Here is a 27,983-nt window from a genome sequence, read left to right as displayed (position 1 = left end):
TCCTCAGCCAAAGCAACGGCTGCAAGAGCAATTAAAGCAATCACAATCTTTCGCATTTTTCAATTCACTTCAATAGATGAAAGAAAATCTGATTTGATATTCGATTTGACGAAGATTCTAGAAGAATGTCCCAATTTGACATCAAATGTAGGTACTTTTTGCGAACAATTAGGCAGCATATTGCAGAGAATGTTCCGTTTTCCTTTCTATCAACTCTGCAACACTTACAGAGATTTTGTTCCGATAGAAACTGATATTAGGAAACCACAAATCATTTCATAGAGAGTTCCATCGAGTCATTGAATTGGTGCCGAAAACAGAAAATGCAATCAAAACGAGGTAAATCAAAGAAGAGGACCCAAAAAAATGATTCGGAAGCTATTCGAGAGGAGAATGATAAAAGGGCTAGACTCGATACAATGAGTGAAGTAGTCATATGTTAGTGTTTATTTAGTGATAGTTGACAAGACATCAACTCGAAGAGGATGATCGTGAGATTGAGTACTTGGAAAAGAAACTTGGACTTTCTGGAAGTAATAAAAAGGGAATTAAAGACGAAAGGAAGCGTCTAAACAAAGAATTGAAAGATGATGGTTTTGGAGACGATATTATGAGTTTTCTTGATCAAATGGATCATGTTATGGAAGACCCTGATATGGATGTCATTGCGAAGGATTTATCAGCTAAGGAAATTGCTTCTCTACAGCAGCAAGTGAAAAACGGGCCTACGAAGGGAAAACTCAAGTCAACTTCTGACAGAAAATTTGATATGAATCTTCTGGAAAAGGAAGCAAGTAGTATTCCGAAGGATATTGGGGAGGATGATGGCGAAGATGATGACACTAGCGATGGTTTGGTTGATGTAGATTTTTTGAAGTCGTTTGCTAAGAAGAATGGCATGAAAGTTGTCGATGAGAGTGGAAAGGAGGAAAAGGAGTTGGAGAGTGTTAGTGAAGAGGAAGAGATTACAAATGATATGGTAATAGATGATGATGAAGCCTTGTTGAATGATGATGTACCAAGTGATGTGCCGAGTGACATCCCGAGTGACATACCTAGTGATATCCCTAGTGACATACCTAGTGACGTACCTAGCGAAGAAGAAGAAGAAGACAGCAATGAAGAAGAGGATAATGAGAATGAAACCTCACCTGTCACCATAAATGAAAACAAGGACCAGGAAATACGATATGAAGACATTACTGACATTTATGGTCGTGTTAAGGAAGGGAAAGAAGAGGAACTCAGACAATTCACATCCAAATACGTTCCTCCTCATCTAAGGAACAAATCTACAGAAACAGATGACGAACTGGAACAGGCAGCACTGAAACAGATTCGTGAAGTTGTCAACAAAGTCACTGATGAGACATTCATTACCATGTGCCAAGTACAATTTTATCTCTCCTTTCATATAGACGCTGGTTTCGATTTTTGCAAAGTATCCAAAGAACAGTGTTCGTCTCGGACTTTTCAATACGCTATTAGCAGCCATCAAGAATCCATTTAAGGTAATTCAACACTTCATTCGTTTATATGCTGGGCTGATTGCTGCAGCACAACAAAGCAGTGATATGAATGCAGTATCGTTTACTGTGGAAAAGATTGTTGAATGTTATGAGAGTGAATATAAAGCAGCTGTGGAAGAACATGATCATCAAGTATGAAATGTATAGTGATAATAGAATAGTCAAATGAACATGTGGAATATACCAAGAACTCTGTTAATATTATCGTTTTTATTGCCTATCTGTATGTATTCAATCTGACTACGTCTACGCTATTGTTGGATCTTCTGAAGGAATGTGCTGAACACTTCACAGAACTGGACATTGAGAGCATCTTCGTTGTGATGAAGATTGCCGGTTTTAAGCTACGAGGTGATTCTCCCAGTGATCTGAAGGATTTGATCCTTGCAATCAAGCAGAAGGCGGACAGTGATGAGTGGAAGTAGGAATAAAAAGAAGGAGTCAGATAAAGACAAAATTCTCGAGTTCAGATGATGCTTGAAGTTGTCTACAATGTTAAGAATAACCGTGATTCTGCTGAGATGAAGCAGGAAAAGGATAAGACAACAGTACTTCGGAATCTCATTTCCAAGACCTTTGGTGCTAATAACACGCCTCTCAGTATTGGTCTAACAGATATTCGAAATATTCCCACTAATGGTCGCTGGTGGGTTTTGGGAGCACAATACAAGCCAGTGAAACGAGATGTGGCACAGGAGAAGAAGACCTCAATTAGTCGATTAATTGCTGAGGCTGATCCGAAGGTGCTGAAGGCAGCAGAGAAACTTCATATGAATACAAGTGTGCGAAAGTGGGAGTAGAACAAGAATCTCATATCTAGAGCTATCTTCATTGTGATTATTACTGGATCTGACTATATGGAGACATTTGATAAGCTATTGAAACTTAATCTTCCTTCTGTTCAAGAGAGAGAGATTATTCGTATTATTTTGGTATGCGTTGCTAGAGCAAGTTTACATTCATTTGTTGATGTGTAGGAAAAACAGTACAATCCCTATTATTGCTATCTGTTGAATCAGTTATGTAAGAGTAAACCTTCTCATCGTTTCACTCTTCAATTGTCTTATCAAGATATTTTCAAGAGTATTCAGGATTATAGTAAGCAGAAGTTAGCGAATCTGGCTACTCTCTTTTCAAATATCCTTTCACGAATCCATAACTAGATCTTAACAATAGATTTGATTCAGAACTTCGTTTTATCCATGTCGATCTTGAGGATCGTTGATTTTACTCATTTGGACGAGAATATGGAATATTTCTTATCTCAGTTTTTAATTCATTTCCTTTCTGTCTCAGCTGATGACATTTTTACGGCTTGTGTAGCTCGGATTGGTTCAGATGCTGACAAAATGTCTGTCCGTGATGGCCTTATGGTCTTCTTGAAATCATCGATTAAACCTCGTGTGGAAGATAAGCCAGCATTGAAGGATCGGGTGAAGAAAATGTGCAAGTATCTTGATCGTTTAGGAAGCATCGAATTTGATGACTAGTGTTGTTTGTTCAAACAAACAGATCATAATTGATCAGTCATTCAGCTGATTATTCAAGAGGAACTACACACCACTCACGAATTCTGTAGTTGGTGACGAGCTTGTTGGCAAGGTAGGGATCGCGCTTCAGCCATTCATCACAAACGGCAGGAGAATCACCCTTGAAGATAAAGGTAGCACCATCGGGAGGATTAGCATAGGCACCAATCATGAACATGGTTCCCTTAGCATGAAGCTCCTATTTGTTAGTTTGGTTAACAAGGGAATACCTTAGCTAAACCCAGATGACCAGCACGGAAAGGAGTTCTCTTCTCAAGAATTCCCTCGACGTAGTCGTCTAGCCATTAACAACCCCTCCAACTCCTACACATCAGAATGTAGTACTTCTGATTGGCGGCAGCGGCAAATGAGCGAGACATGGCAGGAGCCTTCAAAGCAGCGCGAGCAAGAGCGTTCATGAACAATATTCTGATAACCATTCCCCATTTCTCATCTCCCCTAGAAGAGTCAAAAAACCGTTCTTTCCATTTTCATTCTTTTTGCGGATAACCATCAATTAAGAATGCAGATGGCGATGGGTGACATGCCTATGGTGCCGGCAAGACCTGCGGGCTTCTGGGCCAATTTGAAAGTTACATGTTTCAAGTATGGGAAAGTGAGTGTTTTTGGTTTTGTTTGATTCTTCTAGATGCTGTTCCGCTATGGATATGTACCATTGGTGATTTATCTTGGAATGACAGACAAGTGGAATATTGCATATAGAGAGCTTCTCCCCTTCTGAGAGTATTGTTTCCGTTTATCTTTTACCTTTATCCATTCGTTTGATGACAAACACGCTATTGACTAAAAGACTGTTCTATAACTCACTTTCTTCTTCCTGAATATCTGTGCAACCATTATCAGAAAGACGAATATTCCGTGTTCCATTTCTATTCGCATAGTAGTCAATATCGGTAAGAGATACACAGGAATGTTGAACTGACGGTACGTGCGTTTTATAAACATCGAAAAATGGAATTCCGTCTTGCTGGCATTCGAGTTCACCATTTCTACATTGAACAAGTGCAAACATCTCTACAGCAAGTCATAGAGGCGTTCTTCTTCTACAGTAGCATTGCAGGTAATGTTGAATAAATTCATATACGTGATGCTGTGAACAACAAAGAATAGCTGATCGTAAGAAATCGTATAGGAGCTAAATCCTTGGAGTTAGAGCACAAAAATAACTCTACCATCATCACATAGATTACTGGAGTCATCTATTGTGAGATTGGCACTACAATTAGATCAATGGATGACATCATACTGAGTAACAAACGAACTAGCAATCTTGATACATACTTCATTAGCATAGAAGTTCAGATTAGTAATAAGTTGAGTTGAAGGACCTTCTGAAGGTCCGATGAACTGATACACTTTGTTGACATAACTCTGGCATGGAGATATGTAGGTTCCACATTCTACAGAATAACAAGATATAAAATAATAGAAACGCTTGCTTGAGGAAGAGACAACGACAAAGATAAGGAGAAACAACTCAACGAGAAGCATCTTAGGGGAGGTACACTTCGTATACGCAGAATAGAAGACTTACTTGAGTACAGTTAATTCTATCTATCTTGCGAAATGTATATTACCTTTCGATATTTGAATAGATCTTTAAAGCTGAATATTGAGATTCCGATAACGTATGATCAACTTGTGCAGGCTGCATCAGTAGGTGATATGTATTGCTTGCTTAGTTGTAGAAAGAGTTTGGTTTAGAGATCAACAGAATTCAACTCCTGGTCAATAAGGTCCAAATTACGAGTTCATCAGACATCAACAAGCTTCAGTTGTATGTGTATCCTATCAATGTGTATAGATTGAGTCCTTTGAATATCAAGATTGGAAAGATCTCATTTCTGCAACAATTCTGTTTAAACTATCGATGTAGTGTTCTTCTAACTTTTGTTCTTAACGTTATGCGGACTAGTGGCTTTGAAGTACCTGAGCTGGAATATTGTCTCGAGATTGATGGAAAGCGAGTTGAGATGAAGCAGAGGTTAGAGGATGTTGGCTGTGTAGAGAATTCTGAAGTCCGAGTGGTTACTGTGACTGGAGAGTCACTAGACAAGCATTTCTCTGTGAAGGACAAGGAGGAAGAGGATCTTCCTAAAGATTCTTCATCCAAGACAATGAATGAAAATCCAGTTAAAGCTATAACGAAGCCTGTTGCAGGATCCGAGTCAGTGGAAACTACACCAAATGCAGATCAAAATCCACAGGAACCAGATCCTGTAGAAGCAGCATCGGTTCCAGATGACTCATTGGTAACAGTAACTCGTCGTGCAAATTCCAAATACCCCAAAGAAGATCCGAGGGAGAATTCAGTACCTAGGAAGGTGGAAAACACAACAGAGTTACCTGAGGAATTGAAATTGTTGTTGAAGCAAATGATGTCTGATCTGTCTGAAGACAGTATCGAATACAAACAAATGAATGCAATTAAAGGTATCATTGAAGATTATAGTCATCGTCTGGAAGAAGTATTGAACGAGTATACAGTCATGAAGGATAAGATGGATGAGATTCATTACGAGAATCAGATGTTGAGAGAGATGTATAATATTGCTGTACCTGATGTAAAAACCAGTAGTGAAACAGAACGATCAGAAAAGAATTCATGGCGACGTGTGGCAAATGATCGAGCAACAGGAGAAGACATATTGTTAGATTTACCTGAAGATCCTGAATCATTGAAGAAGCTTGTGAATGAGAAATATGCCACTGCTTTGATGAATGAACGTCGGTATATTAAGGAGAAGAAGCGTTGTCAGAAATATCGATTGATTGCTGAAGCAGCCGGTGTTGATGGTGATTCCGTGAATGATGTATATTTGAGATTGCATGAGGTTATGGAACATCGTGATGAGTTGAAAGAGACTAATCTGAATTTGAAAGAGGAGGAGAGGGCGTTACGGCAAGAAATTGATGCTCGTGATGACGAAATTCAGAGATTGAAGATTACCATACAGTCTCGTGACGAGGAGATTCAACATCTTGTTGAACAGATTCAACTGTTTGATGAGCAGCTGAAAGAGGCGAAGGAAGGAGAGTTACCTAAAGAATCAAAGTCTGAAGAGATGGAAGTGATTCTGGATGATCGTGTAAAGGAGTTGGAGGAACAAGTCACACTTCTTCAGCAGAAGGATGAGGTTCAACCACAAGAAAGTGAAGAAGTACAACAGTGGAGAGAGAAAGGAAAGGAACTGGAAGAAGAGTGTAAGAGGCTTCGTGAAGAAAAGGAACAGTTGGAACGAGCTCTGAACTATGAGGAGGAGGATAAGACTTTGAAGGAAATGAGTGATTTACTCCAAATGCTAATGAAGCATACTGCCTCTCGAAAGGAATGTGTGAAAGCTTTGTATGCGACTCGTAATGATAACACAGAATAATGTGACAGTGTATCTGTTTTTTTGGAGTACAAGTATTCGTGAAATTATGTAACTCCATTATTCTATTTGTCCTTTCAAACGTTCAAAATGGGTTGTAGTTCATCGAAAGTTGCTGAACCTTCTGTTGTTAAGACATCTCTTCCAATACTAGAGGCTATCAGATCATCAATAGTGGATGTATCTGATTTAGTCAAACCCGAAGATGTACAGAATAAGTTGCTTAGATTAATTGATTCTAAGCTTCAGAGTGCCTTTTTGGATAAGGCGATTAGTCAGTGTGTGTCTGTCACCAAAAATGGTATAGTAAGTGAATCTCAGGTTCCTATGGAATTACGAGATCTTCTGGATGACAATTTAAAGCATCTGTGTTATCGAACAGATGCATTAGTTGATTGTTATTTGATGTTAGTCAATGTAACGAAGTCTACGAAGTTTGTTAGTTTCTCTCATGATGATATTGAGTTCCGCTTTATTGCTCATCAATTCACAGAAGAAAAGGATTATGATGCCTTTTTGTATGATATTTCGAGTAAGGTTGTATCTAAGAACAACTATTGCGAGTATTCTGAGAATTTTGAGTTCGAGGGTGCGAGTTATAAAGTGAGTCCTGTAGAGAAGACAATCTTGACAGGATTGTCCCATATCATGGATGTAAATCAGCATGATGGAGAATGGAATTCATTCTATAATCGCATTCAGAATTCCCTCAAGGAACGTGAGGGTATGGTTGTATCTCCTGTTAGTGAGAAGCATGAAGAAGAGGAGAAGCCTATAGAGGAGGAAATGAAACCTGTTAAAGAGGAAATGAAGCCTGAGGAAAAGCCTATTGAGAAGGAAGTGAAGCCTGTTGAAGAAGAGAAGCCCATTGAGGAGGAAGTAAAGTCCGAGGAAATGAAACCAATTGAAGAGGAGAAACCCATTGAGGAGGAAATGCCTATTGAGGAAGAGGTGAAACCTGTTGAGGAGAAGCCTATAGAGGATGAAGTGAAGCCTGTTGAAGAAGAAGAGAAGCCTGAGGAAAAACCTATTGAAGAGGTGAAACCTATTGAAGAGGAAGAGAAGACTGAGGAGAAACCAATTGAAGAAGAGGTGAAACCTGTTGAGGAGAAGCCTATAGAGGAGGAAGTGAAGCCTGTTGAAGAAGTGAAGCCTGTTGATGAAGTGAAGCCTATTGAGGAAGAGAAGGCTGAGGAGAAGCCTATTGAAGAGGTGAAACCTATTGAAGAGGTGAAACCTATTGAAGAGGAAGAGAAGACTGAGGAGAAACCAATTGAGGAAGAGGTGAAACCTGTTGAGGAGAAGCCTATAGAGGAGGAAGTGAAGCCTGTTGAAGAAGTGAAGCCTATTGAGGAAGAGAAGGCTGAGGAGAAGCCTATTGAAGAGGTGAAACCTATTGAAGAGGAAGAGAAGGCTGAGGAGAAACCAATTGAGGAAGAGGTGAAACCTGTTGAGGAGAAGCCTATTGAGGATGAAGTGAAACCTGTTGAAGAAGAGAAACCTGAAGAAAAGTCTATTGAGAAAGAGGTGAAACCTATGGAGAATGAAGTGAAACCTGTTGACGAAGAGAAGCCCGTGGAAGAGGAAGTGAAGCCTATTGAAGAGGAAGTGAAGCCTATTGAAGAGGAAGTGAAGCCTATTGAAGAGGAAGTGAAGCCTGAGGAGAAACCAATTGAAGAGGAGAAGCCTATAGAGGAGGAAGACAAGCCTGTTGAAGATGAAGTGAAACCGGAGGAAAAGCCTATTGAAGAGGAAGAGAAGACTGAGGAGAAACCAATTGAGGAAGAGGTGAAACCTGTTGAGGAGAAGCCTATTGAAGAGGTGAAACCTATTGAAGAGGAAGAGAAGCCTATTGAGGAAGAGAAGGCTGAGGAGAAACCTGTTGAGGAGAAGCCTATTGAGGATGAAGTGAAGCCTGTCGATGAAGTGAAATCTGAGGAGAAGCCTATTGAAGAGGTGAAGCCTGTTGATGAAGAGAAGCCTGTCGATGAAGTGAAACCTGAGGAAAAACCTGTTGAAGAGGTGAAACCTGTTGACGAAGAGAAGCCTGTCGATGAAGTAAAACCTATCGAAGAAGAAAAGCCTACCAATAACGCTCCTTCAACGAACGTCCAAGCTTCTCCTCAAAGTCCTAATCGATCAAATAAGAACAAGAAAAAGAAGGGCAAAGGTAAGAAGCGTCATTTCCCTGTTTATTTGAACAAACATGTATCATAACTTCTTCTTCTTCTGTCCAGATTGCGTATCATCACTCTCTTCATAGTTTGCCAGGCGTGGATTCCCCTTACGTTTCCTATTTGATCGTCGTAACTGAATATCAGTCTTTCGTTCCTCAATAGCATCCTTTCTATCCATCAACCAACTCACATACACGAACCTCTCTATCTCCATATTCTCCGAATCTCTATTTCTTATGTCTCACTTTATCACTCACGAGAAGGATTCTTCACTCACATTTTCTGAATCATCTTCAGCGGCCTCATTATCAATATAATCCTTTATAGTCTGAAGGTTTGTATCAAATTCCTCGATTTGATCTGATGTATATTTTCCAACAGAACGAATCTTTTGACCAAGTGCATCAATAAGTTGATTAAGTGGTTCTGCGAGTTCTTTCCACGAAGTAATTGTCTATTCTCAAGAGAATATCATATCCCTACAGAGTTCTGGATTCGATCTCGAAGTTCTTTTACATCATGTACATCTTCTACTAGTTCCTATACATTAACAACACAAATCAACACTACATAAGGAATAACATGATCATTCAAAATATTGGTTACAAACTCATAACCATCCACAAATCCAATTCCATTTAGTTCATCAGTATCTCTTTTCCTAAGTAATTTCACAGGTTCTATACTATCATTATGAACCAACATCATTACGTTCATTCTCAGACATCTGTCCTTCTCTTGCTACTACGTATCAATTCATTACTATATCCAAACATGACTTTCCATGGGTCTCACTTTCATCTCCCTTTGATTTTGGACTTCGATGACTTCGGAGTGTGTGAGATGGCTCTTGATCCGGTTGAGAAACTCGTTTCGATTGGGAACGTGTAACTGGAGATACTGCCATCTTAACTTCTTGACTCTGCGATGTCTCTGATGTTGGTATCTGGTGATCAGCAGACTGTGAAGATTGAGTAACCTCTGTATCTTCTGTTGGTTGAGACTCCTTCTTTACAGACCCTTCTACTAACTTGCCTTCTGTGTCTTCATTCATGATTTGACTTTCTGCGGGAGCAATGTCGGAAGTCTTCACAGTATCCTCATTATTCTTACACGATTCCATTTCTAGGGATTTTGGAGTGCTGTCAGCTGAATCATTCTTCTGGACGACATGTTTCTTCAACGAAACCAAGGTACTAGACCCATTGAGGATAGATCGATAGTCAAGCATCATTGATTGAGTATCTTCTGATAGGGTTAACCGGGTAGCTGAGATGGTTCCATCCGAAATAGGAGAGAAAGAAAGTCGTTGAGAATGAGATGACTGCTCAGATACAGATAACCTTGGATGAACATCTGAGATTCCAATGATCTTCTTAACTCGAGTAGCAATGTCATGAACACTTCGAGTTGTTAGGTTATCACTGGATGGAGATCCAGAATTTCTCTTCAGTTGTTGTGAAAACTCATTCATAAGATCTATACTTCACTCACCAAATCAGACAATACCGTTGTAGATAGACATATCAGGACACTCTTTTTGTGGAGTTGGATCCATCGGAGACACAGTTGAGACCGTTTTGGATTGACAATCTATATAAAACGTAAATACAACAAGAAACCATTTTCTTGTTCATATTCGTTCATCAATTGAAACAAATATTCAGGGATTCGAGCTTTAAGCGAAGGAAAGAGGAGTTGTGTAGTCTATTGATAATAACTCTCTTTAATATTTGAACAGATGAGGATTTCTTTGCTTCCATTTCGGATTTGATCAGTCTATCAAGATTACTCGTAATATTAGATTTCTTACACAATAACTTCCTTTAACGTCTTACTCACAGTCTCTCGATCATATTTCTCAATTAAAGTGTTGAAGTCATATCCCTCTTTCTGTTTGTCCTGAGATGCATCCTTTTCTGTTTCACTTTCTTTACTGACTATTTCTGTAACCACAGCAGACTGAGTATCAGTCATTGCAATGGATTGTGAAAATGATATTTCATCATTTAATTCTATTGACATTATTAGACAACACGATTTAGCTATTGCTCAGTACAAGCAATCGTTATCGAATGATTATCGCGGAGTTTCTTTATCTATGAACTGTTCAATTACTTCACCACCTATTGGATATTGATAATGAGTTCTGAACTTGAATATACTGAATTTCCGTGGGTTCCATAATCACCAATAGCGATCAGTTAACCATATAGTATGGAAATATGGACCTGAAAACGGTTCTACAGGGATTCCAGATAATCTTTAGCTATTCAACTCTATAAGTGCGTTAACTGAATTATTCAGTTAGATATATTAGTTTATTTACATTTGGTCACTTGTGTATATAGCGGCTGGTATGATACCTACTTCTATCACTCCATCCGTTTCCAACAGGAAAAGAGCGTATGACTCTGATGCGTCCTCTATTGCCTGTGAACCAGATCTTGACAATCAGTACATTATTTATGACATGAACAACCCGTAGAGTTTGCGCAAAGTTTTATAAAGTTCGACTCAGTATAAGTGGTCGTTCTCAGGGGTTAAATCACTTTGTGTCACTACACATTGATAACGGTTGTCTCCTATTTGTTGGATATTCCAACAAGTGCGATTATCCTGTTAATGGCATTCTGATTAGTTCAACTTCTGGAAAATCGTTACTTCCTGAATCTATTCTGAATGACCAGTTTCTTTCCGTGGCTCCTTCTGCTCCTTCGTTGTTACTAGGAGATCAGGTGTTGCGACGAGTTTTGGATGATGATGACTTCAACAAAATCAAGGAATATCAAAACGTTTGCAATCTGGAACAGTTTCCGGCAAGTAGTCTCCGTACATGTGCATTATCTCTTAATCCGGCGGATTGGGAAAACCGTGTGTTGACTTATCTATACGAAGTGGGTGAGTTACTGAGTAGTGTTCCAAAAGTTCCATTTATGTTTTTTGTTGGTGAATGTGGTCCCTACAATAAGCGGCATGGTTTAACGAGTGCAATTACACGGTCATATGAAGGTGAGATGAATTCTCCTACTCAATCCAAGTATCCTGGCAAGATTCAGTTTCCTGAGAAGACATACTATGGTGGCATGATGAAGAGTAGTCCGAATGGTCCTGGACATTCTGATTTCGTGAATGGATTTTCTTTTTATGGAAACTTTTCACATGGGATGATGAGTGATGGTATGTATGGCCGGGAAGGGCAGTATCAAATCATTTCCAAGTGGCGAAATGGTTTTCGTGAAGGTCATTCTATTGAGGAGTATAATGGATCTTTGTTTATCGGAAAACTAAAAGAATATAAGCGTGTTGGTATGGGTGTGAAATTGATGGCGAATGGATCTGTTGCTGTAGGTTATTGGAACGACAATCAGTTGGACAGAGTTATAATGTCTCTTTCTCATGTGGGATCTGTTTATGGAGGAGAAATTCGGAATAATGTTTATAAGGGTTATGGAGAAATGTTCTATAATAACTATACCTTCTATCATGGTATGTGGGATGGAGGACAGTATCATGGAGATGGACGTATTGATATTGAACGACCTGGTTATAAGCGTTCTTTTCGCTGTAACTGGGTTCATGGAGTTCCAACTTATCTTACTCCTTCTATTTCTATTAAGAAATCACCAGATTCCGATGATCAAGATCCCTATTCTGCTCAAACCTCTGATGGTACAAGAGAAGTCTCTCTTCCTATTTGAGGTTCGCATATTAAGTATGCATACTTCGCTTCTTATCACTATTTTGCACTCTTGGAAGCGATCAATGATAATCCTTTCATTTCTTGTACAAAAGGGTTGTATCCAATGAATCTTATTGATATTTTACTAGTTCGGTACTGATTGTCCATGGTACAGGAGATGAATCTTACACCATCTAAGCTTCTGAATGGGATGCTATACCTTTCTTTAGTGATCTGTCGGTGATGTGTGACCTGGAGGGTTTTTTTTCACTTAAACTGTGATTTTGATCTTTAGGACATTCATTGCATCTTTTTTATTTTTTTAGCTTATTTCCATTATGAACATGTTTCGTGATGTAACTTGTTTATTATCATCAATTGTTGAATAGTGTGAGAGTTATTATTAGTCTCATATCACTGAACGTACAGAAACTGGCTTCTGTTCTCCATTTCGACATGGTTTTCACATACTTTAAGTTATGGTATACTGGAATAAATGAATTCTTGGTTCCACAAGTATAAAACAGAATCTAGTCGGTAGAAATCATATGATGATTCAAATACTGATATAATATCGTTGATCTTTCTAAATAATATAACAAACTCTTATTTATGGATCCGACCTACATGTAGCGAAATCGTGGTTTTCATGGAGAATTAGCAGCAACACAAATGATACGGGAATAAACGAATCATGGCAAACAATTAGTACTTATAAATCACTACTCTTTATTTTTCCATCCCATATTTTCCCGGAATCCGGAAGTATTGCAGCCACTGGGCATTTAGCGAAACTATGAACTTATGTATGTCGGAAAGAAGATGCAGCTCATGTAAACAATTGCTTCCGGAAAGATTGTTTGATGACGGGTCTTCTTTTCATGTATATAAGACATGCTTGCATTGTCGACGTAAGAAGAAAGTGAAATACCATAGTAGGACATATATATTTGGTTGAGTGTGTAGAGAGTTTGCGTTCAGTTTGGTCTACTGAGCCCATACCCACAAAAGTGAAAGAAGAAGCACATGTTGCTAAGGTTTCTCCTGAAGTACCTAGCTGTCCAGAACCAAGAACCACTCCTTCAGTGGCATCTTTACAACTTATTATTCGATCTGTTGTACCCTGTGCACAATGGATCCCGGTAACGTTACCAGAATCTAGTTACACATGTAAGGCTTCTGTTGTTCATTCGTCCCCATTGTTTCCTGTTTCTTGTTATGTATGGCCATCTATAATTACTCAGAGTACTGTTCAGAGTAAATGAGTTAACCTGTTATGAGCGTTGTGTTTTTTTGTATTCACTTTGGTTGGTACACATCCTATAGGTTTCTTTTTCGCTTGTTGTATCAGGGTTAATGCTGTCATCTTCATTTTGTTTCATTGCTTTAGGAGTTCTTAGGTGAATAGCGAGAACTGTTACTACGAAATTCCCGCGGAATGAGTGCTTTTCCAGAAGAACAAGTTTCTCTCATTATTGTAACTAGAATGCACATGAATACTGGACTATCAGACACCGCTGAGAGGGAGACGGTGATGAATGCCACTCTTGACAAGTTCGCCGAATTGTTCAAGAATGCTATAGTTATTGATGACGACATTCCTATAGAGAAGTGGATGATGGAATATGTGAAGACGTGCTCGTCTACCGAGAGTTTGTGCTTTTATGATTGTACAAGCATTTTGGATCAATACAAGACATGGTTTCAGATTTTTAAAAATGTTCAGCCTTTTTATGGTAGTAGTGATATAAGTATTTGAGTTTGTAGCCATGAAGTGTAATCCTTCTCCAGGAATGATGGATTTGATGAGTACTTTCCCAGGAATTTGTGTAGATTGTGCCGGGAAGGACGAGATCAATGCCTGCTTGAGCAGGGGAATTAGTCCTAACCACATTATTTATGCGAATCCAGTTAAAGTAAGCTATGGATATCCTATATGAATGTAGTCGGATGATTCCATTGAGTATATGCGTGAGAAGAAGGTATGGTGTAGTACTGTGGACTGCGTCGAAGAGATCGAAAAGATGTATCGCATTCTGGGAGATGACTGTTCAAAATGTCGAACTGTGATTCGTCTCTGGGTAGATGATCATGATTCAATCGTTAGTCTTGGCAGCAAGTTTGGATGTCACTTAGATGAAGTAGAGGGTATTTTGCAGGCAATGAAGAAGTGTAATATGCCGGCTGTAGGTGTTTCATTCCATGTTGGCTCTGGTAACAAGGATGAAATGGCGTATGAGAAAGCTATTTGCAATGCTCGTCGTGTGTTTGAACTTGCAAAGAACTATGGATACCGTATGAATCTTCTTGATTTGGGTGGTGGTTGGTCTGGTACCCTTGGAGGTAAGGAACATGTGAATGAGTCTCTTCAATCGACATATGAAGTGATTTGCCATGCTCTTGCCAAGTATCACTTTGATGAAGTGGAGGATCTGAAAATTATTAGTGAACCTGGTCGTTATTTTAATGAACAGACAATCACTGTTCTGTGTACTATTGAACATGTTTCATCCAAGGGTGATATACGTGTGTATCGTATCAATGAGGGTGTGATGGGAGTCTTTAAGGATAAGATTCTCTGTAGTATGGATTATCCTCCTTCGCCTCTTCTAGAGGATGGTGCCGATAGGAAGATGTATTTGTCCTGTATTATTGGACCTAGCAATCGTGACATTGATGTAATAGCGAAGGATATTATGCTTCCTTCAATGAACGTTGGAGACCGTATTCTTTTCAAGCGTGCTGGAGCATATACTCTTAGTCTCACTACGTTAACATTGCGCCACAACCAGAAATATGTCTATTATATTCGCAAGTCATCTCTCTCTCGTAGTTAAGACTTATGTGAGTGTTTGTTGGCAAACTGAAATGGGTTTGCGTGAAACGGATTTTTATTTTATCGCATTCCATGTTTTCGGGTGGGAAAGAAGTCTATTGATTCAGCACAGAATCAATCCTGCTATTCGAGTTTTTCATGCAGTTGGAATGATTGTGTTTGTTTGTTACAATTAATTGAGTCCAAGAAGGATTGCTGTGACATCGAAAACCCAGTGAGATCATCGCATTCTATTCCTTTTTATAATGGATATTGTCCATAGTGAACTTGATGGAATCCCTTGTGAATACAAGATCCTAGAGAAGTTAGGAGAGGGTGGGTTTAGCAAGGTTTACAAGTGCGAGCGAATAATGAATGGAAATCATGATATCTTTGTATTGACCTGAATTTTGTTATTCTTTTTTAGGCAGTGAAGGTTTTCTCTCGATCTTTCTTGAAGATGCAGAAAACATGGAATCAGACTAATGATTCTGTAGTCGTCTCTACTGCTCTTGAAAAGGTGGAGCGAGAAATTGCTTTGATGAAGCGTTTGCGTCATCCGAACTTGGTCCAATTAATTGATGTTGTGGACGATGAAGAACAGGATCAGTATATCTTTTAAGTCACATTAACCTAAGAATTTACATGGTCATCGAGTATGTAGAGAATGGACAGATCATGTACTATGATCCTTTGACACATACATTTTCGAACCGGATTACTCGTTTTTTTGTTTCACTCTTATCACTTGTAGATGGTGTTCTTACTGAAGCTATGGCAAAGAAGTATCTCTATGATATTGTGTCTGGTCTTCAATACCGTTGTATTGATCAAACTTCTTCATCTCTAGTTCATATTCACAAGGTTGTTCATCGCGACATCAAACCAGAAAACATCCTTATTTCTAAAGATGATCATTGCAAAATATCCAATTTTATACATTTGATAGTCCTTAACTACTACATTGTCGATTTTGGTGTAGCTCATATCTTTGACACATTTAATTCGGAAGAAGGGAGTTCAAACGGGAAAGAGCGTAGTCTAACTTGCTATTATTTACTCTAGCCACCGCTCTTCCTGTATCAAGTCGACCTCTCAATCTTCTCACTCGTACCAATACCGGACTTATGACAAATACTGCAGGAACAACCTATTTTTATCCTCCTGAGTGTTGTAATGATGAACCGTATAATACTTTTGCTGCTGATGTAGAGTCTTGGAGATTATGAGACCTAGATTTGGGCTTTAGGCGTCACTCTCTTTGCAATGGTCGTGGGACGTCTTCCTTTGTTTAATCCAGACTATATTGCCTTTATGGATGATTTAACTGAAAAGGAAATTGTGATACCCACAAATCTCTCTCCTGAATTACAATATCCTTTGGTTTGCTTATATTTGATTCCTTTATTCTATGGATTTGTTACATCGTTTCTTGGAGAAAGATCCCACTAAGCGAATCTCCATCGATGAGATTCTTGTATTTGTGAATGCTTTGTTTCATCCTAGGCTCATCCATGGCTCCAGTCGTATATTCCGGATGCTAATTCGATTACATCACCTAGTATTTCACGAGAAAATATATCTAATCAGGAGATTCGTCATGCGTTGTCTCTTCGAATTAGTGTTTGAAATAGCCGTAGTATTTCATGTAGAATCCTCTTCCTCCTAAGGAGGTTGCGTCAGCTCTGGAAGAAATCTCTGAGGAGAATGAACATAAAACGTTGCATGAAGAACCTGAGAATGTAGAACCCGAAGAGAAGGTTGTTGTAGAAGAAAAGAGAATTATGGAGAATCCGGTATCTCTCTCGAAAGAGGACAATAGGACTGCTGTAGAGGTGAAGACTGTAGAAACGAAACAAGACCTATCTGGTGACTGCTGTTGTGTGTATTAAACTCATGTTTGTTTCAAACAGATTACACCTTTTCAACTCTTTCAATCATCTTCTAAACCTAATCATCCTTAGCTTCCCCTACTTCACTAGTTAACTGTTCAATCTCTTCTGATATCAAATTGTGACTATCAATGATCTGATTCAATTTCTCTCGTAAACCAGAAATATCTCGTTCCGTTTGGAGATCTCTATAAGTCATTCTACAATAGAAGCACTCACTCACTCCCAATTACACTCTTTTCATCAACTCCCTCACGATCAATATATGAAGGAAGAATTGGTATATTTTGCGCACTTTGAAATGACAAAGCAGATGGTGGAGATTGAACTTGACGAGAAACTGCTTCATCTTGACTCTGATTTCCAGATGAATTTAATGAATCAATAGGGTCAGCCCCTTGTTGTACCTGTACCGTATCAAGACTAAACCATGTATCGTTTCTTGTATCAATAATACAACTATAAGACTGTGCAGAGAAGGTCCCTTTTATCAAAAACATTCCATTGCCTGCATGTTCAAGTTCATGCATAAACTTCGGATCTTCAATCATCCCATCCCATGGAACTATACTTTCTCCCATCTTTCCCTTTTCTCGGAATGTGATTATGGATACTACTTTCCTCTTCAAAACAGCATTACACACATCTCTAAACTCTAGATCTTAGTTACTGGATCGATCTTATTGACATCAGCATCACATGACTTTTTCTCTTTTGCAAACAAATCCACATATTATCTATATCCAAAGCATTTAAATAATCATCCTTATTCTTTTATTCATTTTTCATGTCTTCTGTCCCAGAACTATTTAATGCTATTCAAATCGCTATTCTTGGCGCACAAAAGGATCTGGAGAAACTAGATCGTCCTGAAACGACATTGGAACAACTTCGTGAATTTGAAGAACGGTTACGGAGTATTTTAAATCAACTGAAGGATATAACAACTAAAGTAAAAGCGGATCGCTCGGATCAGAAACTTGTGTGGCAAAGGTACATAGATCTTTTCTGTTTGTCATTGGTAGACGAGTTCGATCGATTTCAGATGAATACTATGAGTTAAAGAATCATTTCTCTCGATTGTCCAACAACAAGATCAATATGATGAAACGAACGGAATTATTATTAGGAAAGAATGAAGTATTTCTGTACTGATCATCTGATTCATAGCAAAAGGATTTAGATGTGGAAGCTGCTTTGCTCCAAGAGAATGATTCACTCGCTAGATCTACAACAATGGCTGACTATTATTTGGAAATGGGGAAACTATCGCTTGGAAATCTGTATGATCAAGGAAATGTACTTAAGAGAGCACAGAGACGGATTTTGGATATGGCAAACTCCCTAGGACTAACAGGAAATGTGATCCATAAAGCTATGAACCGAAGTTGGTGGGATCGCTGTCTGGTATTTACAGGTATTATTATCATTTCCTTAGGATTATTCTTTGTGTGGTATATGAAACGAAAGTAGTGAACACTGTTTATTGTACATGTTATCGCATTTGCGAGTAGTAGCTCGTTTGCACTTGATACATTTTCCCTCCCTTCTTTAGAATGTACGCCTGCTGATTTAACGTATCCAAAAAATCCTGAAAGTTGTCAACTGATATTCGATTTTTTGATGCAATCTCCATCATATCCTACGTATCACCACCGATTCATACAACTCACACGAACACTAAACAATGCACTAGATCGTCGTTCTGCCTCTCTTGTCAACGCAGCTATAAATGTCTTTACTTGCTTACTCTTGCTCATTCCACTTGTTCGCTGGAAATCCACATATCCCATTTCATCACTCAATACTTCATACAAACTCTCTTTCATCAAATCAACAATATCTTGAGCATCTGCCACAGTTACCACTTCTCGTCGTTCTAATCGAGCACGTGCCTGGGATAATCTCACTAAACTCTCTAATTGACGCATTGTAATTGGAATAGAATCATCATCACCATAATGATCTCGAAGGGATAAGTAGAATGTCTTCAACACTTTTGCTGCCTCACTTGACAAACGAGGAGTCACTGTTTGACGAACAAAAGCTAGATACTTCCTCAGCAATACCGCGGGAATTGGATCATTTACTTGAGCAGCACCGCATCGCAAACGATATGACAAAGTCGGGTTCTCTGCTTGCATTGATGCTGTTATTTGACTATTCTCACAAATGTACGAAAACCTTACCTTGATGGTTGATACGATGATTCTTCCTTCCCATCAGCTGCATACATCTTCATAATGTGTTCTGATAACATACGATCCTTCTCTTCATCTGGAACATCCAATAATAAAAAGGTCTATATTTCAGAACTTGCAAAAACAGTCTACCAAATCAAATCGAGATAACAATCCAGAAGGCATTTTAATATTCTCAGAAACCGTTTTTCCACGGTTATAATGACCTCCTGAAGGATTGGCAGCAGCAACAATTGAAACACGAGAAGACAAAGTACAGAGAATCCCTGCCTTTGCAATTGACACAGTTTGTTGTTCCATGGCTTCAAGAAGCACTTGTTTCTCACTTCCCATCTTATCAAACTCGTCAATGCAACAGATTCCACCATCACTCAATACAAGAGCACCAGCTTCCAAACACGATTCTCCTGTTGCCTATGATTCATTCTTTCTTAGAGAAATCACTTTATCCTTTGACATTGTTACTGTTAGACCACTCCCCGAAGCTGTATTTCCACACACAAATACACCTCGTGTACTTAGAGCTGAGGCTGCTCGTAACAACTGACTCTTGCCCAGACCTGGATCACCAACCATCAACATATGAATGTTCCCACGTCGATTCTCTGTACCCACACCTCCTACGAGACATAATAAGATCCCTGCTTTCACTAATTCTTGTCCATAGATCATTGGACACACACTATGTACAAGAAGATTGAAAAGATTTGGTTGTGATGCAATCATTTCGAATCCCATCATATCGCGATCACTGAAATGGTCAATTAGGGATGAAACATTTAATCCTTCCTATGTTGATAAATAATGGAAATTGGATACACGTTTAACCGATATACTATTAGCGCAAATATAAAGAAGAAAAAGACTTGATTTGGAAGAACCCCTGAATCGATTAAAATTCTCTACAGTCATGGACTAGACATGATGTTAATGCAATATGCCAACTTTTACAATTCCAGTGATCGTGACTACTTCACCTGGAGTGACATCATCCACCAAGTCCCCAAGAAGATGAATCTCAAGTGTTCGAGGTATTCTCCCAGCATCAACAGCATCTACTTCACCCACTTCCTGCAATTTGATGATTTGCCAATCCTGAGTGACCGAGGTCTGTCGCAGAGGTCGGAATGACCGACTCCGGCAACTATCGTTACCACAGCGATTGGGAAGTTGGTATTTCCCATCCACGAATGTCTACATTACAGAACACTTCCATTTGTACCACTTGCATCACTGTTCCACACAATTCACATTCGAAGTTCATCTTAAGTACTTGAGACTTGATTCCTCCAACTCGAATGATTGTACCTTTCACTGCAACCAGTCTACCAACAAAATTTGATTTAATATCTTTGAACGGAGTCAATGGCTCAAAATCGAGAACCCGAACCCGAAGATGGGGATTCACAACACCGTTAACAGCCGTTACTATCATTACAGCAGCAGTTAAACAACCTATTGTATCTTCTGGATGTTCAAAAAGAGCTGTATGAAGATCATTTAGAGGACACAATCGAACTAGTTCTGTAAACTGAATTTGAACGGATGAATGCTCTTGATAATAAATAGGCTATAAATAGAGAAAAGAATGCAAGAAGTACGGAATTCAACAATGAAGCACCCGCCCCCCGAAAGAATATGCAAAAAGCTTTGATAATAGTTACTCGAGGATCTGATTCATCGAAGTCATCCACAGGGAAACACAAGAACCACACATCAACGATAGGGACATCCTATTCTCGCAATTCATTGCTACAATACTACATTTTCTTGTTCCATAGAATATTCGTACCGAGAAAAAGAATAGTGCGAAACAAACACTCAAACATTAAACAACGCCCAATTCAAAGATTTCATGAACGAACTCATCCATTAACTTTGTCATTCTCTCCCTAGTCATACATAAAGAAGAAGTTGCTCCACACAAATGGAAACGACCATCCACATCCATCCAAACTACCACAGAAATGGTATCCACGTCTCCACAATACATTGTCTGGGTAATTAATCGACGTGTAAAGCAGTCCTTAGGATGTACTCCTAAATTCGACAATTCCATAAAGAGTTGATCTTTTGAGTTCCTGTTCTGAATACAAGAAGGGTCACCCAGCATCATGGCTAATGGCAGGCCTTCAGCCAGATTCTTTGTAACTAGATGTTGAATCGTTGCTGGATTCTCCTCATGGGAAAGAAGACCACTTGAAGATACAGAAATTGGAAATGAACCAAAAAAGGCATCTGGAAGAACATTCTCTACATATCATCCAATCAACATGAAATAACCTTGCATCTTGTAGTAACGTCTCATATTTACAACTGTATTGATACTCATCGATCCAGGAGGGGTCAATGCATCCACTTTCATTACAGCTCGCAAATAGGCATACAACAGCATTCCATGAATACAACCATTCTCTTTTGCTATTTCGCCACAATTCTTTGCAAATATTACAGCTCTCTTGGAAACATCCTTTGACACGATTCGTTCTATATTAATCATATATACAGCAGAATCAGGAATTCGAAGTGGATATACCTCTGCGGGAGAAATCCGTTTCATAATATCTTCAGCTTGATGACGAACAGATTCGCTACTATTCGAATTCCATTGAGCAGGAAAATTAAGTTGTTCCAGGGGGTTGATATGTGAGAAGATAAAAGTGTCAGAACTGGGAACAGCATTGATAAGTGAATACAAACCACGAACAAAAGACGTTATCATAAAGCCATCAGCAACACCATGATGAGCATGAATTACTAAGAAGTGAGTCTGTTTTTCATCCTCAGCAAAGAAGAAACGAAACGCATTTGTTGTATCTGCCTTACATTCCTTCAGAATAGCTTCATGAATAGTTTGAATTGTTGCTCCGGTTATTGACTCCAATTCAACTTCTGTTCTTCGTTTCTCTTTATCGATTGACAGAGTATGCTCATCAATAACATATAAGAAGATTTCAAAACGTTCCTTCACTAATTGGTTAATCGCAGTCTGAAGAGACTCTTTTGAAATAGTTTCTGGAATTATGAAACTAGTCTCGAAATAAACCCTTTTAGCAAATAGAATATCAGTAGACAATGACATTAAATGACAAATCATTTCTTCCAACAAACATTTCTACATTAGCTATCCTACAGACTCTTATCCTTTTCTTCTAATCGTTTCTGGAATACAGTGATAATCTCGTTCAGCATATCTGGATTCATTTCCTCGTCTTTACTGCTAACTTCTTCTTGACTCATCTCAAGATTTGCTTCGTCTCCTTCGTTCTGTAGTATGTGTTGGACATCACCATTCAACAGTATCTCGGCATATGACAATCGGAACAAATCTCTCACATTATGATCAAGAGATACAGTATTCTCCTGTGCTTGTATTGCAGATACTGGAAGGTTGTGAGTTATGCATGAGTGAAGACGGTTGAGATAATCATCTTTGAGTACTCTCTCTTCTGAATTGAGTAGTACTGCATTCACAACTACAGTTTCATCTACTAGAACCGATTTTTCAGCTTGAATGATGTCGAAGAAGGCAATAGGGGACTTTCGGATCTTAGAAAGAATCTCACCACACCCAGAGGCAATATCACATAGCATAAAAACACATAACAGAACTACAATCACTATATCACATACCACTCTCCATGAAGATGATGATACGGGAGTGAAGGAACTATAAACAGAAGGAGAGAGGGAGATATCGGCAAAGAGTATAGCAAATAGGAGAAGACCCATCACAAGCAGATTGTTTACATCGAAAGGGAACCGTTTCCTTGACATCAATGACTTGACAAAACACGAATCCTTTTCCTTGGATACTGATAGTGGATTAAGAGTGGTTCGAGTGAATACAGAAGTGATATACTGATGATGAATCTTGAATGGAGGTCTGAGAAGGAGATAAAGGACCAGAACTACAATCATTGAGAGAATCAAGACTGATTGCATGTGAGGTTCCTCACGGAAGAGTACAAGCATAACTACAAGCACAATCTTGATGATAAATACAATGAAGATGGACCATAGAGACTCATTCTTGAATAAATGACCTAAGAACCTCATGGAAGGTCGGAATGAATCATCAAGTGAATCGATCAGAGTCTGTGTTAATACTCCATGGAAGGATGCAAAGAAGGAAATCTCTTGTTGAGCAAAATGAGCCGAAAGAGTAAGGAAACCAAAAACAAGAAGGAGAATGATTGATGAAGTAATAAGGATCCACCAGTAATCAGAATAAGAATAGCAAACCTTCAAACCAGAGAATTGAATTGACTTATGGGCCATGTAGTACTTGTTATTACAAGAGAGAGATTGTAGAGAATGAAATAGAATGGGGAGAATCAACACATAAAGAAGTTGGGTGAGTTGGGTAATAGAGTTACCAAAGTCTGTTGAAGTCAGATGCTTCTTTCTTCGATACTGAGTGATCCATTGAACAACCACAGTAATCACACAACAGAGGAAAAGAGTTGTAAGAGAGATGATCCACACCACTGACTCATTCATAGACACAAAGACACAGTCCAGTTTGAACATATCCATATCAAGAATAAACATACTGAAGAAATCAAGAAGAGGAGATAGAAGAGAAGAGAATTGATCTCGGAATATAGACAACAATCCCAACAGTTGGAAAACATCAATGAGAACAGCATACCAGATGAAATGAGTGGAATAACGACTAATACTAGCCAAGAAGAGCATGAAACATACTATCACCCACAGAATGAGAGGGAAGACTCTAGAGATACCGATTGGACACTTCTTACATGTCCAAGTACCATAACGAGTGTAATGAGTCTTACATTGAGAACACTTGTTGGAAGTGTAACCTTCCTGACATTGATTGCCTCCTAGACAGGCTTTAGGATTGAAACATATATCAACAGATGGTTTCTTCGATCCATCGGTACTAATGGTTACCCATGAACCAGGAGGAGCAATAGGTGTTGTGGAATTTGCTGGACAGAGAGAATCTGATGGACACAAACTACAGTAGTCACCAGTAGAAGCATAATAATTGGATGGACAAACAACTGTGAGCATTGAATAGAGTAGAGGGATAGGCACATTCATTGAGCCAACAGTTAGAGTTAGTGGCCACTGACCACGGGGCAGAATAGGAAGATGACACTCAATGAAATGATCTGCTGAAAAGGAGGATAAGGAGATGTGGCAATCTGTCACATTTACAGATCCGACTAAGAGGGACATGGAAATTCTTGTTGCTGGAGGAATATGAAGACCATAGAAATGGATGGATGCACCCACTGATTCGACTGTGAGAGGATTAGCTGAAGTGATTTGGATGAGAGGGAATTCAACAGACACCACATTACTCTTTTGGGTTGAAACCAGTATCTGTACATCATGAGATCCTCCAAAGAAGAGTGGTGATATACATCGAATCATCGTATGATTCTGCTGAATGAGAGCACATTCTTCTCCTGAGACTAACACATCTGTATCTTTTATACCAAAGTTGTCTCCATGAAGTGTAAGCACATATTGCTCAATCTGTAATTCGGAACCAAAGGATGCAGAAGGATTCGATGGCCATGTTGATGCTGAAGTAATGAAGGAGATCTGAGGAGCCAAGTAGTCAAAGAATGGAGTTGAAGAGAAAGCAGATGTTTGGTTGAAGCGTTCAATAGTCACTGGGATGGCTAATCCTTGACCTGGAGGATGAATGAACTGAATATGAGTATGATTGCAGAACAGAATCGATGAATGAGGAATCATTTCTGTTCCAAAGAGAATACGCATATAACTGACATGTTTGTTCATAGAACAACCAAAGTTCTCTCCTATCAGAAGAATCCTTTCTCCTCCATTTGTTCTTCCAATTGAAGGAGTCATAGTCAAGATTACAGGTGATAGATAAGGATACACGACTGTATTTGTAGTGTAGAATCCTGTATTGATCATGAAGGAAGCTTCATCATTGAATGACTCTTCAGTTACGCAGATTACATCTGTACTGTTGTGAAAAAGAATGACCAATTGAATACCATTCATCAGACACTGAGTGGACTCTGAATCAAGATTCTCTCCATGAAGATGAACTCGAGCTTCACCTCCTGTAGGTATTCCATCAAGAATGGAACCATTGATATCTGAGACTGAAATAGTGTCAATACGAGGAGATGCTATTGGAATAGAAACTGAATTACTCATCTGTCCATTCACAGACACTGCAATAATTAAACCAATGCGGTCACTCTTCCTCAGTTCACATTGAATCCATGAATGAGAATGAGACATTGAAGTACAGTTGATTGCACCAGAAGCAATTCCACGAATATCAACCACTGGATTCAAACCAAAATCACTTCCTTCAAGTGTTATCACTTCGGTATCATATTGAAGAGTGGAAGGATTCACAATGGAAATTACAGGAGCATAGTAACTGGCAAAGACTTGAAGAAGGATTTGCTGTTGATAATGAATACGAACAGGAATGTGAATTCCCTCTCCAGGAGGAACAAGACAACTGATATGTGTGGAATTGATATGATTTAGCAGACAACGTTCAGATCCAAATGATACTGTACATGAAGAAGGGATGTTGTGACCAAAAACCTCAAACACATCGCCTCCAACAGTGTGGAAGAGAGAAGGATACTGAAGATAGTCATCGATTTCTGTAACATAGTCATCCACTGAAAAGATCATCTCTTGTATGGTGTATTTCAATTGATTGCTTTGTTTGGATGATCGAGTGACATAGACTGTTCCAGAGCCGATTGTTGTAAGACAACTCACAAAGTCATCGTTGACAGTTTGAATCGAGCAAGAGTTGATTTCTGTCGAATTCTGAGATACAATACTCACAGTCAGATAAGCTTTCTCAAAGCCAAAGTTCTCTCCAAATAAGGAGAGAAGATAGGCAACTCCACTCTTAGCAATCATATAAGAGTTGATTGAAGGGGCCATCAATGGAATAGAGATGGAATTGGTTGTTTCTACATTGAATTGTTTGTAATGAATCATAAGCACAGCAACCACAAAAGGACTAGATACAACTGGAGCATATGCTGAAACAAGAGAAGAGTTAAATACTCCAGCTTCTGTTGATACACCATTGAAAGAAATCTCAAAGGAACAGAGATAACATGAAGTGAAGTCATTCGACACATCAACAAACACTTCCTCTCTCTTCTTGATAGTAATAGGAGTATTCAATGAGTATGAAATGGTTGTTGTGAAATAAGAGAATTCAACAGAAGCTCCACATTCTGCTTGCTGTTCTCCAATCCATACAACCCACTTTAGATTCTGACCAACACCAGCAGCAGTTGTACATTCAATCGCTGAATTGGATATGATGTGACAATTCCGAGCCGTGAATTCAAGTCCAGAGAAACCGTAAGTGGCTTGAACTGGACTTGATGAAGGGCCCAAGTTGCTTCCTGTCAGAATTACCACTTCTCCTCCCGTTAATCTTCCACAATTCATATTCTTGCATGTCAATGAGTCGATTGATGGTTTGGCATAGGACATGACAAAAAGATCAACAGAGAGAAGTCCATTCACTTCAATACTCCACGACAATCTGTTTCCATATCCAGGAACTGTTGTACAAGTCAGTTGAGTATGATTAATCGTTAGTTGGCATGATGGAGAGTAAGTGATTCCTTTCTCATTCACATATTCTACAACTACTTGTGAATTGTTGGTTCCATAATTCAGTCCATCAATCATTAGAACTAATCCTCCAGTGGTAGGAAGAGGAGTATTCAGCTTGTCAACTGAAATCACAATTGGATAACCATAAATGCTTTTGGACTGATAATACTCATTGGAGAACTGACCACCAACTCTCAATAACCAACGATTCTGATATCCTGATCCAGGAACAGAGACACATCGTAGAAGTGTGTGAGGTAATAACACATGACAAGGAGATGTGATGAAGGTTTTCTCATTAGAATCACCATAATGAAGAATCGATGAATTCTCTTCAATTCCCAGATTCTGTCCAGCAACAAAGATAACTTGACCTCCTGAAGTGAGAGCATTCTGAGTACCTGGTCCATACATACTAGTAATGATTGGAATACTATACGATAGAGAGGAAACAAACGGACTGGATTGTTGATCTGCCACTTTCACAACAAACGTCAACTGGTCACCAGATCCTTCAATACTTCGACACTCCAATTTCTGATGAGTCTGGATGAAATGACAATCTCTCAGCTCCTTCATTTCTCCTCCTTTCATCATATAGACATGTGTTACATTCATGTTTGATCCAAAGTTCATTCCAGTAAATACAATTGAATCGCCTCCCAGAGAGTTCAGTTCTTTTGATGTAGTGATAGATGTGATTGAAGGAATTTGGAATTCTCCATTCTGGATACTCGAGCAATGACCATACAAACAGAGTTCCCAAATGATAGTCGATCCATATCCATTGTTGATGTTACAACAAATGTCATTTGATGTACTGTAGGAACAAGAAGACAGAAGTGTATTAGAAGCATCTACAAGAGTAGCTGAAGCAGTAATAGCATTTCGCTGAGGAATTGCATTGTACAGAGATGCTGTTCCCATGTGTTCTCCAGAGAAACACACTCTCGCTCCTGTTGTTGACATTTGAGTCACTCCACTGATCTCAGTCACATTCACACCTTTGAAATGACTTGTAGACCTCGATAAGAAGGAACAATGATGAAGAATTGAATTGTCAATTGTTGATTTCCATTCAATTACCCATTGAATAGAATAACCCAAAGAAGCAGGAAGGATACAAGAAATGGAATG

At 38.9% G+C, this 27,983-nt stretch overlaps 10 protein-coding genes across 10 annotated transcripts in view; 7 read left to right on the top strand and 3 right to left on the bottom strand.

The window, feature by feature from the left end:
- Positions 1-323: 323 nt before the first annotated feature.
- On the top strand, positions 324-2,692 carry JH06_2834 (hypothetical protein; the record flags this gene model as incomplete). Its single annotated transcript, XM_014672896.1, is given in 8 exon segments — positions 324-431; positions 461-862; positions 878-1,390; positions 1,419-1,661; positions 1,691-1,950; positions 1,981-2,319; positions 2,350-2,461; positions 2,507-2,692. The coding sequence occupies 8 exon segments, from the start codon at positions 324-326 to the stop codon at positions 2,690-2,692; spliced, it is 2,163 nt and encodes a 720-aa protein (XP_014528382.1).
- Positions 2,693-3,068: 376 nt separating this feature from the next.
- JH06_2833 (yhypothetical protein) lies at positions 3,069-3,477 on the bottom strand (the record flags this gene model as incomplete). Its single annotated transcript, XM_014672895.1, has 3 exons — positions 3,069-3,257; positions 3,289-3,356; positions 3,387-3,477. 3 exons carry the CDS (start codon positions 3,475-3,477, stop codon positions 3,069-3,071), a joined length of 348 nt encoding a protein of 115 aa, XP_014528381.1.
- A 104-nt stretch (positions 3,478-3,581) lies between these two features.
- On the top strand, positions 3,582-3,800 carry JH06_2832 (hypothetical protein; the record flags this gene model as incomplete). Its single annotated transcript, XM_014672894.1, has 2 exons — positions 3,582-3,674; positions 3,708-3,800. The coding sequence occupies 2 exons, from the start codon at positions 3,582-3,584 to the stop codon at positions 3,798-3,800; spliced, it is 186 nt and encodes a 61-aa protein (XP_014528380.1).
- Positions 3,801-11,038: 7,238 nt separating this feature from the next.
- Positions 11,039-12,331, top strand: JH06_2831 (2-isopropylmalate synthase; the record flags this gene model as incomplete). Its single annotated transcript, XM_014672893.1, has 2 exons — positions 11,039-11,087; positions 11,142-12,331. 2 exons carry the CDS (start codon positions 11,039-11,041, stop codon positions 12,329-12,331), a joined length of 1,239 nt encoding a protein of 412 aa, XP_014528379.1.
- Positions 12,332-13,750: 1,419 nt separating this feature from the next.
- Positions 13,751-15,149, top strand: JH06_2830 (ornithine decarboxylase; the record flags this gene model as incomplete). The annotated part of the gene is made up of 3 exons (XM_014672892.1): positions 13,751-14,048; positions 14,080-14,228; positions 14,259-15,149. 3 exons carry the CDS (start codon positions 13,751-13,753, stop codon positions 15,147-15,149), a joined length of 1,338 nt encoding a protein of 445 aa, XP_014528378.1.
- Positions 15,150-15,393: 244 nt separating this feature from the next.
- JH06_2829 (CAMK protein kinase) lies at positions 15,394-15,749 on the top strand (the record flags this gene model as incomplete). Its single annotated transcript, XM_014672891.1, has 2 exons — positions 15,394-15,522; positions 15,555-15,749. The coding sequence occupies 2 exons, from the start codon at positions 15,394-15,396 to the stop codon at positions 15,747-15,749; spliced, it is 324 nt and encodes a 107-aa protein (XP_014528377.1).
- A 23-nt stretch (positions 15,750-15,772) lies between these two features.
- JH06_2828 (CAMK protein kinase) lies at positions 15,773-16,579 on the top strand (the record flags this gene model as incomplete). Its single annotated transcript, XM_014672890.1, has 3 exons — positions 15,773-16,163; positions 16,193-16,335; positions 16,364-16,579. 3 exons carry the CDS (start codon positions 15,773-15,775, stop codon positions 16,577-16,579), a joined length of 750 nt encoding a protein of 249 aa, XP_014528376.1.
- A 1,227-nt stretch (positions 16,580-17,806) lies between these two features.
- JH06_2827 (hypothetical protein) lies at positions 17,807-18,492 on the top strand (the record flags this gene model as incomplete). Its single annotated transcript, XM_014672889.1, has 3 exons — positions 17,807-18,012; positions 18,045-18,159; positions 18,190-18,492. The coding sequence occupies 3 exons, from the start codon at positions 17,807-17,809 to the stop codon at positions 18,490-18,492; spliced, it is 624 nt and encodes a 207-aa protein (XP_014528375.1).
- Positions 18,493-18,514: 22 nt separating this feature from the next.
- On the bottom strand, positions 18,515-20,655 carry JH06_2826 (DNA helicase; the record flags this gene model as incomplete). Its single annotated transcript, XM_014672888.1, is given in 8 exon segments — positions 18,515-18,661; positions 18,693-19,179; positions 19,209-19,321; positions 19,353-19,634; positions 19,665-20,009; positions 20,040-20,135; positions 20,166-20,414; positions 20,431-20,655. The coding sequence occupies 8 exon segments, from the start codon at positions 20,653-20,655 to the stop codon at positions 18,515-18,517; spliced, it is 1,944 nt and encodes a 647-aa protein (XP_014528374.1).
- A 1,694-nt stretch (positions 20,656-22,349) lies between these two features.
- JH06_4808 (hypothetical protein) overlaps positions 22,350-27,983 on the bottom strand; it is a gene marked incomplete at both ends in the record, with an annotated part of 15,049 nt that continues 9,415 nt past the window's right edge. The window contains 2 exons of the mRNA XM_014672897.1: positions 22,350-27,870; positions 27,971-27,983. The exon at positions 27,971-27,983 is cut by the window's right edge and continues 5,216 nt beyond it. Of these exons, the coding sequence (XP_014528383.1) occupies positions 22,350-27,870; positions 27,971-27,983 (5,534 nt within the window). The remainder of the gene's footprint in view (positions 27,871-27,970) is intronic.

The sequence above is a fragment of the Blastocystis sp. subtype 4 genome (assembly GCF_000743755.1).
Source record: "Blastocystis sp. subtype 4 strain WR1 chromosome Unknown seqid_0068, whole genome shotgun sequence".
In the NCBI taxonomy this organism is placed as follows: Eukaryota; class Bigyra; order Opalinata; family Blastocystidae; genus Blastocystis; species Blastocystis sp. subtype 4.
This window is presented reverse-complemented; position numbering and strand designations above follow the sequence as displayed.